Source organism: Danio aesculapii, chromosome 10, assembly GCF_903798145.1.
Source record: "Danio aesculapii chromosome 10, fDanAes4.1, whole genome shotgun sequence".
Taxonomy (NCBI): domain Eukaryota; kingdom Metazoa; phylum Chordata; class Actinopteri; order Cypriniformes; family Danionidae; genus Danio; species Danio aesculapii.
Window position 1 is genome coordinate 25,386,260 of NC_079444.1, and position 12,009 is coordinate 25,398,268.

A 12,009-nucleotide genomic window follows, 5' to 3' on the forward strand; every position below is an offset into this window, starting at 1 on the left:
TAGTCATTCATCTTTCTATCAATCTATTATTAAAAAATACCAAGATATAAGCAAATATATAATGAGACCTCAAAGAAACGTTCACGTCACTTGTTTTTTTTACATTAACAATCTGTATTTGGCACTACAGTGTAGTGTTTGAAAACAACTGTAGAGGGCGATAAGTGCACATCTTCATAACTAGACATTTGTACAATAATTAAGATAGTAACACTTAGATGATGTTATTTTTTTGTGAACGAAATAGTTCATGAACTGTAAATGTGTTAACTCAGTTTTCAAGAGCATCACAGGGTTAGAATTATACTGCATGTTGTTCTAAACCAAAGATTAGTGAAGTAAAACGATGCTGACAGCTCAAAGTGCCTTTATTGGGACCAGAATACAGCTCATAGCCACTCAGTTAATGTACATGGCTTCTCCTAAAAAAAAAAATACAAAAAAAGATGAGAATGGGGGCAGATATTAAATACACAACACTTGAAAAGCTAATGACGGTGACAGGGAAACAAAACAGCCTAATGTCATCATTCATCATCATCCCAGTCCTTCTTTCCTTGTGGAGCTTTGGGTCCACCAGCCCGGCTTGGCCATTATTATCTGTGAAGAAAAAAATCAGATACAGTCAGACATGCACAGAGTAAAAGACAGTCCGCTGTGCAGTGCAAAACCCTGGAAGAAAAAAAAGTGTTTTTAGTGCATGCGGCATGCAAGTAAATGTGCCAAAACGCCCAGATGAATTTCAACATGTTACAGTGAGTAATAAGTTAGTGATGTTTGAGAGTTATGAAACTAGAACTCAGACTTACATTCAAACTTATCTCAGACTAATATTTAGCATCATCAGACAACATGACTGTAATTAGTAAACAAAACCATTCTGTCTGTGGGTGTAGACACTTGTAGTCTTTTCTACATCATCCTTGGAGTTCAAGGATGTCAAAACCAGATTATGTATCATATATGTTAATCAAACTTCAATAACTATGGCTGTTAAACTCATTGGGTCAAGGTGAATGTCCACACAGGTTCATGCAGCCCGGTTCACTCCAGTGGTTAAGCACTCCAAACAGTGGCAATGTTTTTGTGCACCTTTGCTATTATTTTGGATTTCTTATCAATGATGTGCATCAAATTTGTCGGGCTCATCATCCCAACCGTCCTTGTCCCAGTGTCCTTGCTGTTTGGTGGGGCTTGGGTCCCCCTGCTGGCTTTGCCATAATGATCTGGCACATACAACATCACATTATAATCCAAGAAAACAAAAACTACAATCCCAAAGAGATAAACATGGAAGGAGAAAAAATGGAATGATATACTAATAAGTGAAAGAGATCTAACCTGATCCACACGGAGGACAGTGATGGCTGCATTTGTGGCCAGTTTGATGCCCCAGTACTTGACCAGGTATGGATCGAGGATGCCTGCCTCCATCATGTCTCTCACTGCAGGACCCTCTCCCTAAAACAGTCATTAAAAGCAGCGGTCAAAAAAAAAAGTCTGATTATGTGTATTTACACTGTAAAGACCGCAATGACCAGGGCAGGAAAAAAAAATTATAAAAACTAGCTGACTAAAAGCTGATGATAAAAGATCTGTCTTTTCTCCATATTTGTATTTAATCTTCGCAGGGTTACTTTTTTATTATTTTTGACAAGTTGTTTTACTATAGTTTGACAGAAAGTTCTGATTTGGCCATCTTCTTTAATATAGGCTTTTTTAAACAGTAAGCATCTTAATGCCATTTCTAAGGTGTGGATTTTTGCACGTAATGTATGCAACAGTATTATATTAGTTTATATTGGTTATGTGGCGGATGTTGTGCTCTCTCAGTCTCGTTAAACATACTTAAATACTTGTGCTACATGACAACAGATAAGCTTTTTTAGACCTCGTGTATGAGATTGAAGGTTTGGGACTCTACTGAAGTTTGTTTTGAAACGAAAGCTTCAGAGTTGATGTCATTCACTTGTTTTTTAAATGATGCACAACTTGCATTGACAGGTGAAAATCCGATCTTCTTGCTTACACTGCAGAAACAAGGGCAGGGGTGCAATTCAAATATAAATTTCCACATATGAACAAGGCCTGAATCTGATTTGAGTAAATCAGAATCCATGTAATTTTTTCTTGCTTACATGTACATATCTCATCTGTGGCACATCGGAGGGCAAAAAAAATTAGGAATTGATTTACTTGAACTATGCAGTACTGCGTTTCCTCTAGGATTTTTTTCCAGCTGTTTGTGCACAACACTTCTTGCACACCCTCAAATATATGCTGCTCAAGTGCAGATTAATAAACTGATGAAGTGCGATTTAGTGAGTTTATGTAACAAGTATGTCTCCAACATTTATTAGATTTGCTAGGAATAATTTTGAATGTCTCCAATAGACCTACAGAGCGGCATTACTGCGTCCTGAAGTAAAGTGAAACGGCTATAAACTCCAGCAAGATAGTCATTGTATTCAGAACTATAAAACTTATAAATAATAAATAAAGTATAATTATGGAGACTCTGTTCATCTTAACTGAACGCTATGTTGTGTTTGTTAGCCTCACCATCAGTCCAGTCAGCATGTCACCCACTCAAAGGTTTGCGCTGTTATAATTCACTTACATGTAATATGTTTTTGGTGCGATTATATCCTCTATTAAAAAAAAAAAAAAAAAAAAAAAAACAACTGAAGGATTGGAATGGGAAGCTGTAATGTAGCCGTGGCGGGACGAATTTTGGTGTGGCACCCCGCCATGGAAGAATGAATGAAGCGGAAACCATGCAGTGTAAATGCCTTGTGTTGAAGCCTGTTCAGCACCTTATCTGGTTTAAGTCTGCTATGGATTGAATAAATTACACAAACTGTATATTGAGTTAGTCCATTGAACAATTAGTCCAAACAATTTAAAGAAAAAAAAAAAAGAGACATAAAGTGATTGGGACAGCAGCACTCCTCACGGTGTGATGTCACTTATAAATATAGTCCACACAAAAGTGTTTTACTTTCAATTACTAGATTTAAGTAGCAAAGGTTTATATTATAGAGGTATATTTGTAGATAAAGCCAAAAATGCATTTAATGTTTTTTTAATGCATTTACTTACCTGAACAATCTTGTACAAAATTGAATAACCATAGTTCAACATTTACTAATGCATTATCAAAATTTAAAGTTGTGCTTGTTAACATGATCCAACAACAAACATAAATAGCGTTAACAAAGCTGATCAATTCAATACTGTAATGAATGTTTTCATTTTCTGCTCATGTAAGTAAATACAATTAACTAATGGACCATTATTTTTAAAGATTTACCAATTTTGTTTTAAGCCAAAAATCTGAATTTAAAGCTTGTCTTTTTCACTATATTTAAGATTACAGATATTCAAATAGATGTAAAAGCAAAGATCAATGGAAAGCTAATTCAAACCGATTTCAGATTGTCAAATAGAAAAAAATATTGTGGTTTTGTGGTCCTAGGTCACATAAGTGAATAGTGTAAAATAAGCTAATTTCATCAGTTGTTATAGATGGTGTTGTACTCTCTAAATAATCTAAAAGGCCTTATCTTCAGCCATAAAAATATACTTGGTCACTGAGCATTAACACTTTAAAATGCAATATCCAGGGTCCTTTTTTATTTTTTTATATGAGGTCTGTTGCCACCAAATCGAGCACTCACCTCAATATCAAAGCCTGAGTTCTTATTGCCCTCGTGATGCGTGGCGTACAGTTTGGAGATCAGCTCGTTGCCCTTCACGCCAGAGTTCTCTGCCAGTGCACGGGGGCAGTGCTTCAAACGCCTCTGCGTACTTCTTGGATAGCGTACTGCTCCAGGCCTGGGCAGGACTTTACAGGACATATTTTTTAAATTATTTACACTGTTCAGCTTTTGCCAGCAGCAAAATTAAATTAGACTGATGTGCGTACTTCTCCATATGAGGTTGATGTGCTTCGCCAGCTCAATTCAGTGGCAACCAGCACCCGGACAAAGACGTGCATCCTGGGGGAAAATATACTCCTGTTAGTGCCACACTTGTCATTTAAGAGACTTTAATTAGAAGCGGTTTTATGTTCGGTTTTAAGTTTTAAACTACCTCACCCTGACAAGGACTTTGAAGGTGTTAACTCCATCATCAATGGCACGCTCAATGTCATCCATCAGGTTATCTGTGGACCCGCGAATGACTAAAGTAGAGATGGCACCGTCCTCTTTATCTAGAAATAGGAGTGACATGAGGTATTTGATATACATTTAGGTCAAGGACATGTTCATTTTTCTAAGATGACTTTAATACCAAAGACTATAGAATATACAAGACACATCACTCATATAGTTTTGAATGGGGAAAAGTGTAATGGGCAATATGGCGAATGAAGCCCCGCCTACTAGTACAGAAGGCCAATCATCGTTCGCTATAGACCTGACATTTATCTGGGGGAGAAGCTCGAACCAGACATGTGCTTTTACAGTTTTTGTGGTCAACAAATGCACTGGAATCTCAGCGAATACTTTCTTCACAGACATAAGAAATATCCACATCCCTCCTTTTTTTAATATTAAGATTTTTCTTTGAAATCTGTAATAGGCTACCACTACTAACACTAATCATTGGTAAAATAATAAGTCCTTCAGCAAACCTGATATTTTCCTGCAGGTTTGACGCAAACTAACAGTGCGTTCACACCGAAGTGGGTAGAGCGTCCAAGGAGAGCGTCAAAAATCACTACATTGATCTCGTATTTAAAGGGGGCCGTTGCAGCATATCAGTTACAATCCTGCATAAAACATGCTCTCTAGCGTGAAAATGTTGCACACTTCTTATCAAATTCATTTAACAACGGAAGATCACGTTGCATGTGGTGTGGCTTTGCTCCACTATCTGAAATATCCTGAAGCAGCAATACTGTTTTGTACTGTCGCATGAGATTCCCGCATTTTTAAAGATAAATATATATAACATTAATGCATATCAGTAACTCGCCAGTAATTATTTAATAAATGTTCCTGTAAGAAAACATAGTAAATAATTGGAATTATTAATATAATAATCTGAACCAAAGTTCACAGGTCTGTGTTCTCTGAACTCCTCTCAAGCGATGGACTTCTTCATTCTGACGCGCCGTGCTGCTCCTCACTGCTTATCACTGCCAGCTCTCATTGAACTGCAAAACTGCAGTCGTTGAGTGCCTGAAGTGTCCATCATTCCACACTTCATTTTACCGGTTGAATGTGTGCATCACCCGGGTAATTAAAGTGCACTTACCATTTGTAAAGTTTTCAGTGTGAATGCACTATTTATACTACAAAATGACAGAATAGTGCATAAGTATGCGTTTTGGGATGCACCTAAAGTATTACTTTCCAAAATATTACTGTCCACAGACATTTAATGAAAGGTAAGCACACACCAATCCACACACCTTGTACGTGTGTAATTTGTAAACACAGGATGAAACATACTATTTCCTTACCATGTTTGAAGACCACAACCTGTGTATCTCCAACCTCAGACAGGTAAACACTGTCACAGCGTCCCATCTCTTCTGGAGTAGGGGAAGTCTGTTTGTCCCAGCAAAAATAAATAGCATTTAGACTGAACACAATGTCTAACACCATTTGGTTTATCACCATCTCATTGCTTCACAAAAAAAACGATGCTAAACCAGTCTGCACTCACCAGTCTGGGCAATGCTGTGGCTCCGACAGTTTTGCATAGTCTTCGGAGGTCCCATTTTGAGTTGAGCCTAAGTAAACAACAAAAAAACATCAATAAATATCATACATTTAATGAAATCAAAAATATATTGACACAATCTGGATGATAAAGTAATATGAATCTTGCTTACCTGACCACCATGAGCTTGTACTTGTTGGCATAATGAAGAGCCATATCAGCAACTTTGCCCCCAGTCACAAACCACACTGGCCCCTGAATCCGCAATAGACTTCACCTGGGCCTCCATCAGGTCCTCCTCTCCTTTACTGAAATTCATGAGCTCATCTGCATTCTTGATAAGTACTGTTCCCTATAAAAACATCACAAAGAATTATTAAAAGCTACAGACCAAAGGAAAACAATGATAACTAACTGCACAATCATACAAATAAAACTCTGTCAATCCTGTAGATGCACAGAATAGACAGTATAAGGGTCTTTCACACAGAAAGCATTTTCCTTTCTAACGTGTTACTTTTCTATTGTTTTCCAATGTAAACATACACTTTTGACGGACTTGTGTGATCATTAAGCTCACATCTTTTTAGGTGCCGTTTCAAGTTAAAAAATCTTCAACTTTCAAAACACCGCACAGCTCATAATTGTCAGTTCCACAGCAGCAGACCAATGAGAAGAGCTCGAAGGTGATGCAACTATTGTAAGTCTTTGTTTACAGGCGCTCATCCGTGTCCAGATACCCTCATGCTCTCTGCTGTGCTTTTTTTTTTTAAAGCAATTCTGGACCACTATGTCTCACATTTTTAGAAGCCAAGACGCATTCAGTGTGAATGAGCCTTTAAACAAAACTTGCCCCACCTCTGAGCTGTTCTGATTGGTCCACTGCTGTGGAACTGACAGCGATGAGTGTGAAAGCTTTATTTTTTAAACTTGAGTGTCTAAAAATTGTGCCATTCACGTGCGTGACTTTTCAACACACATGAGCCTAATGGTCTCACACGTTCATCCAACGCGTTTTACATTGAAACAGAAAAGAAAATAGCGCATTAGAAAGAAAAACGCAACCTGTGTGAATGGCCCCTAAAGCATTCAATTCAATCTGCAATTTTCCTACCTTGGTTTCAGTAACCGTGCAGTCAAACGGACAGGAGAACACTGCTATCTTTGCATCTTTTACTGACGTGACATCACCTTCTGCCTCTTTCTTAAACACCATCCCGTGAAGCACAGTAGAAGAGTTCAGTCCACAGCCCTGTAAAAAAAGTGAATACACAAATGAATGTAACATATTGAAACTCTGCACTTCAATAACTGTCTGGTTTAGCTCAGCTACCAAATCAGACCTCTGAAAACTATGTCGAATAGTTCAGACTGCTGATCAAATCACTGGTACAACCCTCCCTACTCTCCAAGAACTGTACTTATCCAGAGCAAGCAGAAGGGCTTCCAAAATCCCTCTGGACCCCTCACACTGCCTCTGAACTTTTACCTTCTGATCAACGCTACAGGAGCACCAGAACAGCCCGACACAGAATTGGTTTCTTCCCTCAGGCAATCCATCGCATGAACACTTGATGATAATAATTATGAAACAAACATCACTACTTGCTATACACTTTTATACACATATACACTTATTTAACAACACACTTTACATGCCCATTCGCACATAACAGCTGCACATATAACATTGTATACAGTAATATACCTGTACATACACTTGTCAATTTGTATATTTGCACTCACTACTTCTATTTGTTTAAATATACTATCTGTTTTTTGTCCTGTCTCTGTAATTCTGTTGCACTGTTGAAGCTGTCACGAAAACAAATTTCTCGTATGTGTGATCATTGCTGACAATAAAGCTCTTTCTGATTCTGATTTAACATAACATGGATTAAAGAAACACCTATGTTCAGTACTACTTACCAAAATTTTGCATACTCTGACATTGTCAACATTGAAACTAGCAGACTCAGGGAAGATGGAGACTGTAAAAAAAAAAATAAAAATAATAATAAAAAATATATATTAAATTTTATTACACCCAAAATCTAAAGGAACTTTGTAACAGTACAGTAAAGCAATCATGCATTACCGCAGGCCTGTGCGATGAGGTTGGCCAGGAAATCCTCATTGCCGTACTGTTTGCTCATGACAGCAGAGCGGATCATGGCTGTCGCCTCATCCAGGTCGTGCAGATTCTTTGCAGAGGAGCAGACGCAATCAGGCAGAATTTCCAGAGCCTTCTTACAAGCCATCTCATAGCCCTCAATCACCTGGAATAAAGCATATTTACAGTTAAAAACTTAATTATTAAGCCCTCCTGTGTATATTTAATTATTTTTCAAAGATTCCCCAAGTGATGTTTAAGTCACAGTATTTCCTATTATATTAGTCTTCTGGAGAAAGTCTTTCCTTTAGTTTGCAGGAATTATAATAAAAATATTTAAATAAATAACAAAAATTGCTATGGTCAATTTCATACGCCCAAATTTATTGACAAACAAAAGTGAGTGCATGCAAACATAACTAGTGACACAGTGCTTCAGATCTGTTGTTGACGGACCTCTGAAACAGACAGGCCCATCCTCAGCAGCTCCTCTGCAAGCTCCAACAGAGCTCCAGCAAACACCAGAACAAAGTTTGTGCCATCGCCTACTTCCTGTTCCTGCATGTGGGACGCCATCACTATCATTTTTGCTGCTGGGTGCTGAACCTTGGGGGAAGGGGAGAAAAGAGAGATATAAATAGACTTCCAAATGATATAAATTAACGCATGCATTACAATTATGATTACTAGTATGTACCTCCAGCTCTCTCAGAATAGTTGCAGCATCATTAGTGACAAACAGTTTCTCCAAGTGGTTGATGACCATTTTGTTCATACCTGTATAAAGTGAAACAAACATGAACAAACGCTACAAAAAAATAACCCAATCAAATGCGATTTCATCATCTGCAGGAAATAATCAAGTGGCAAAACACTGTTTTACATTTGTAATAGTTTGGACAAAACTGCAACTTAATGTAAATGGGGCATTAAAATGATCTTAAATAACCTCACCATTGGGTCCATAAGCAGTTCTTGTGGTTTGTGCCAATTCCTTGCATGCCTGGATGTTCCTGAAAACAGCTTCCTCAAGACCTGAATAGTGCTGATAGAGGAAAGAAACACACTTGTAAGAGATTGTAGTTTCATAAACAGCAACTGAAACATTAAAGTAGAATATTGTCTAACATTACGCTTCATAATATGGTTTCTACTCGACAAAAATGTTATGGATTTTACTATTATATGCTATTTTTCTATTTTGCAAGTTTAAACTGATGCTGCCACCAAAATGCTGAAACCATCTCATGAATTACCTGGGGTTGGTTTTACAGGCTTTCTGCAGGTTTCACCAAGTAAAATTTAAGACTTAAGACATTTTTAAGACCATTATGAATAAAAGTTCAGGCTCATAAATGGCTAAAGGCCAAGGAATTTTTCAAATGGCCCAGATGCAGGGTTCAACGCTAAGGGTTTTTCTACTGGCCCGATCGAACCAGTAGTTGAGTGGTTAAGTTAATAGCTATCTCTTAGCCACATATTTTAAATACATGTCAAAACTAACGTCTGTGAATCTAGAATTAAATATTTTTAAAATCTTAATAAATGTATAATTAGCAAAGTTCAAAGTTTTGTGCAAACAAAAAAGCGGTATGGAAAATGTGCAGGTGTTTTATTGCAGTTCTACATTAAAACAAGGTGGCTGACTTGCCAAACTGACAGCAAACTGCAAAATATCACTCCATTTAAATATCTGCTTTCAAGACGTTAAAAAAAGACAATTTCTTTTAGTCTCATAATTTGATGTTGCTGCCATGTTGCCTGTCTCTTCTTATATAAACACATTTAATAATACAATAATAAATTAATAATTAAAAAAAATATTTTGGATATTTGTGAAAACTATTATGATAAATACAGTTAAAAATTACCTTTATTATTATTTTATTAAAGTTTTATTGAGATGGATTGTTGGTGATTGTATGACCAGATTGGGTAGCAATACATGAACAAAGGAAAATTAAGACTTGTTTTAAAACATTTAAAACCAACCACACATTACAGTAAATTTAGGCCTTTTTAAGGCCTAAAATTTTGATTTGGGGATATAAGACATTTTAAGACTTTGAGACCCTGCAGAAACCCTGTTTTATATTTGCAGATTCAGACTTTTTAGTATAATTTCATTTAGGTATTCTTTGCAAATTCTAAATAAGCAAATCACAATATTATCAGCAAATGACTGTCTAAAAAATTGTATTTATGTGCGTGTGTTTGTGTATATATATATATATATATATATATATATATATATATATATATACATTGTATTATATTGTATACTGTAGAACTTTGTTCACAGTCAATTAAATAGTGCTATTGTTGTTTTGAAGTCATTCTTGCATGTGAATTCAGAACGAATATTCACCGCGTAACAAGTTGTCAGTATTAAAAAAATTAACAGATTTAAGCAAATTAGAGCTGTAACAACAAATTGCACTCACATTATGAATTCCAATGACGTTTTCTTTGATTACTTTTTTCTTAATCATACTAAGTTAAACAGTTCTGACTGAAACGCCTCATTTGAATGGATCCTCGTATGAAAAGTCGAGTGTTCGAATACAAAACTAACTTTATCTCGCCAGACAATATTTTCTCGCCAAAGCATACAGTACATACATTATGGGTAGAACACACACATGGGAGCTGTATACCAGATTATTCATTTCATTTTTAAAGAGGACAAAAGTACATACTGAAACAGTGTTGTGATGGAGGTGTGATGTCTCTCTCAGCCTGTCAGACAGTGGCACATGTCTTTAGCTAACATGCTAACTTCATTCATCCGTCACTTTCCAACATAACCCATTTACAATAAACCCTTTGCTACTTCATTAAGACCTGGTGTTAATTTCAGCCGTGTACAAAACAACACTCTTCAGTTGAAGTGTGAAGTGTCTGCTAGTTTTACCGGTAGTAGTAGGGTCTGAGGCCCGTGTTCTAGAAAGCTCTATGTAGAATCATCGGGAGCGAGCTAAAAACAACACAATTTAGGCAAAACACTGTTTCAACAGCCTTACCTTCGCACCATCCTTTAACATCTGAGCAAAGCCCGGGGCTTTGGGGACGTGAAGAGCCATTTTGAGCGGAAAATGTGGATATTAGATTGATGCTGGATGAGGCTGCAGCGCACTGGAAGCATGCAGCTAAGAAAGAACAGGCGCTGCTACGGAGAACAGAAACGCGGATCGCTGAACCAGACAGGCGAGGTAGTCGAGCGCCGATTGAGTCCACGCCACACCTAAAGCAGAACAAGCAAACCATTTAATATTTCTTTTTAAAATAAGATTATTCAATAACAGTATCTTTAAGTGTTTATGTGGTGTTGTTTTGAATAATTTAATAAGTATTAAGAAGAAAGGTGTTTTTAATAATTTGAAGATTATCAAATTTTGTATTAGATATCAAAAAATTGTATGGATGTAACAACTGCACTCGCAATTTAATATCAGCATTTAAAATGAACATCAAGAATTATCATTCACTCATTCATTTATCTTCGGCTTAGTCCCTTCATTCATCAGGGGTCGCCACAGTGAAATGAACCGCCAACTATTCCAGCATATGTTTTACACAGCGGATGTCCTTCCAGCTGCAAGCCAGTACTGGGAAAAATCCATACACACTCAAGGGTGGATTTAACCAATAAGTGAGGAAGTCTGGGGGCCCCCAATAAATATCTAGAAGTATAAATTATCCATAAATATATAAACTATATATAATGTTGTTTTCTATCATATTTTGTATGATGAGAATCAAATAAAACTTTTATGTAATTAAATATTATTTTATATAAAATAAAATGAAATATTAATATTAATGTAATAATAATTAAAATAATGTAATGTTATATAGTAATAATAATATTATAAAACATTATTATTGCATCAATACAAATTCGTCCACCACCCCTTATTGGCCCCCAAATCACTAAATCCACCCCTGTACACACTCATACATTTATTTTCCTTTTGGCTTAGTCCCTTTATTAATCAGGGGTCGCCACAGCGGAATCAACCGCCAACCTATCCAGCATATGTTTTACGCAGCGAAAGCCCTTCCAGCTGCAACCCATCACTAGGAAACACCCATACACACTCATTCACACACATACACCATGACAAATTTAGTTTATTCAATTCATCTATAGCACATGTCTTTGGACTGTGGGGGAAACCGGAGGAAACCCATGTGAACATGGGGAGAACATGCAAACT

The 12,009-nt window shown here is 36.7% G+C and overlaps 1 protein-coding gene across 1 annotated transcript; it reads right to left on the minus strand.

Moving 5' to 3' along the window:
* Positions 1-1,102: 1,102 nt before the first annotated feature.
* Positions 1,103-10,968, minus strand: cct8 (chaperonin containing TCP1, subunit 8 (theta)). The gene is given in 20 exon segments (XM_056467389.1): positions 1,103-1,192; positions 1,194-1,226; positions 1,342-1,461; positions 3,681-3,785; positions 3,787-3,816; positions 3,818-3,847; positions 3,929-3,943; positions 3,945-4,001; positions 4,101-4,216; positions 5,474-5,561; positions 5,680-5,746; positions 5,849-5,916; positions 5,918-6,028; positions 6,791-6,928; positions 7,606-7,667; positions 7,775-7,955; positions 8,246-8,395; positions 8,487-8,566; positions 8,744-8,834; positions 10,813-10,968. Coding segments are annotated over 20 exon segments (1,677 nt in total). The 5' UTR covers positions 10,873-10,968; the 3' UTR covers positions 1,103-1,117.
* Positions 10,969-12,009: the final 1,041 nt, after the last annotated feature.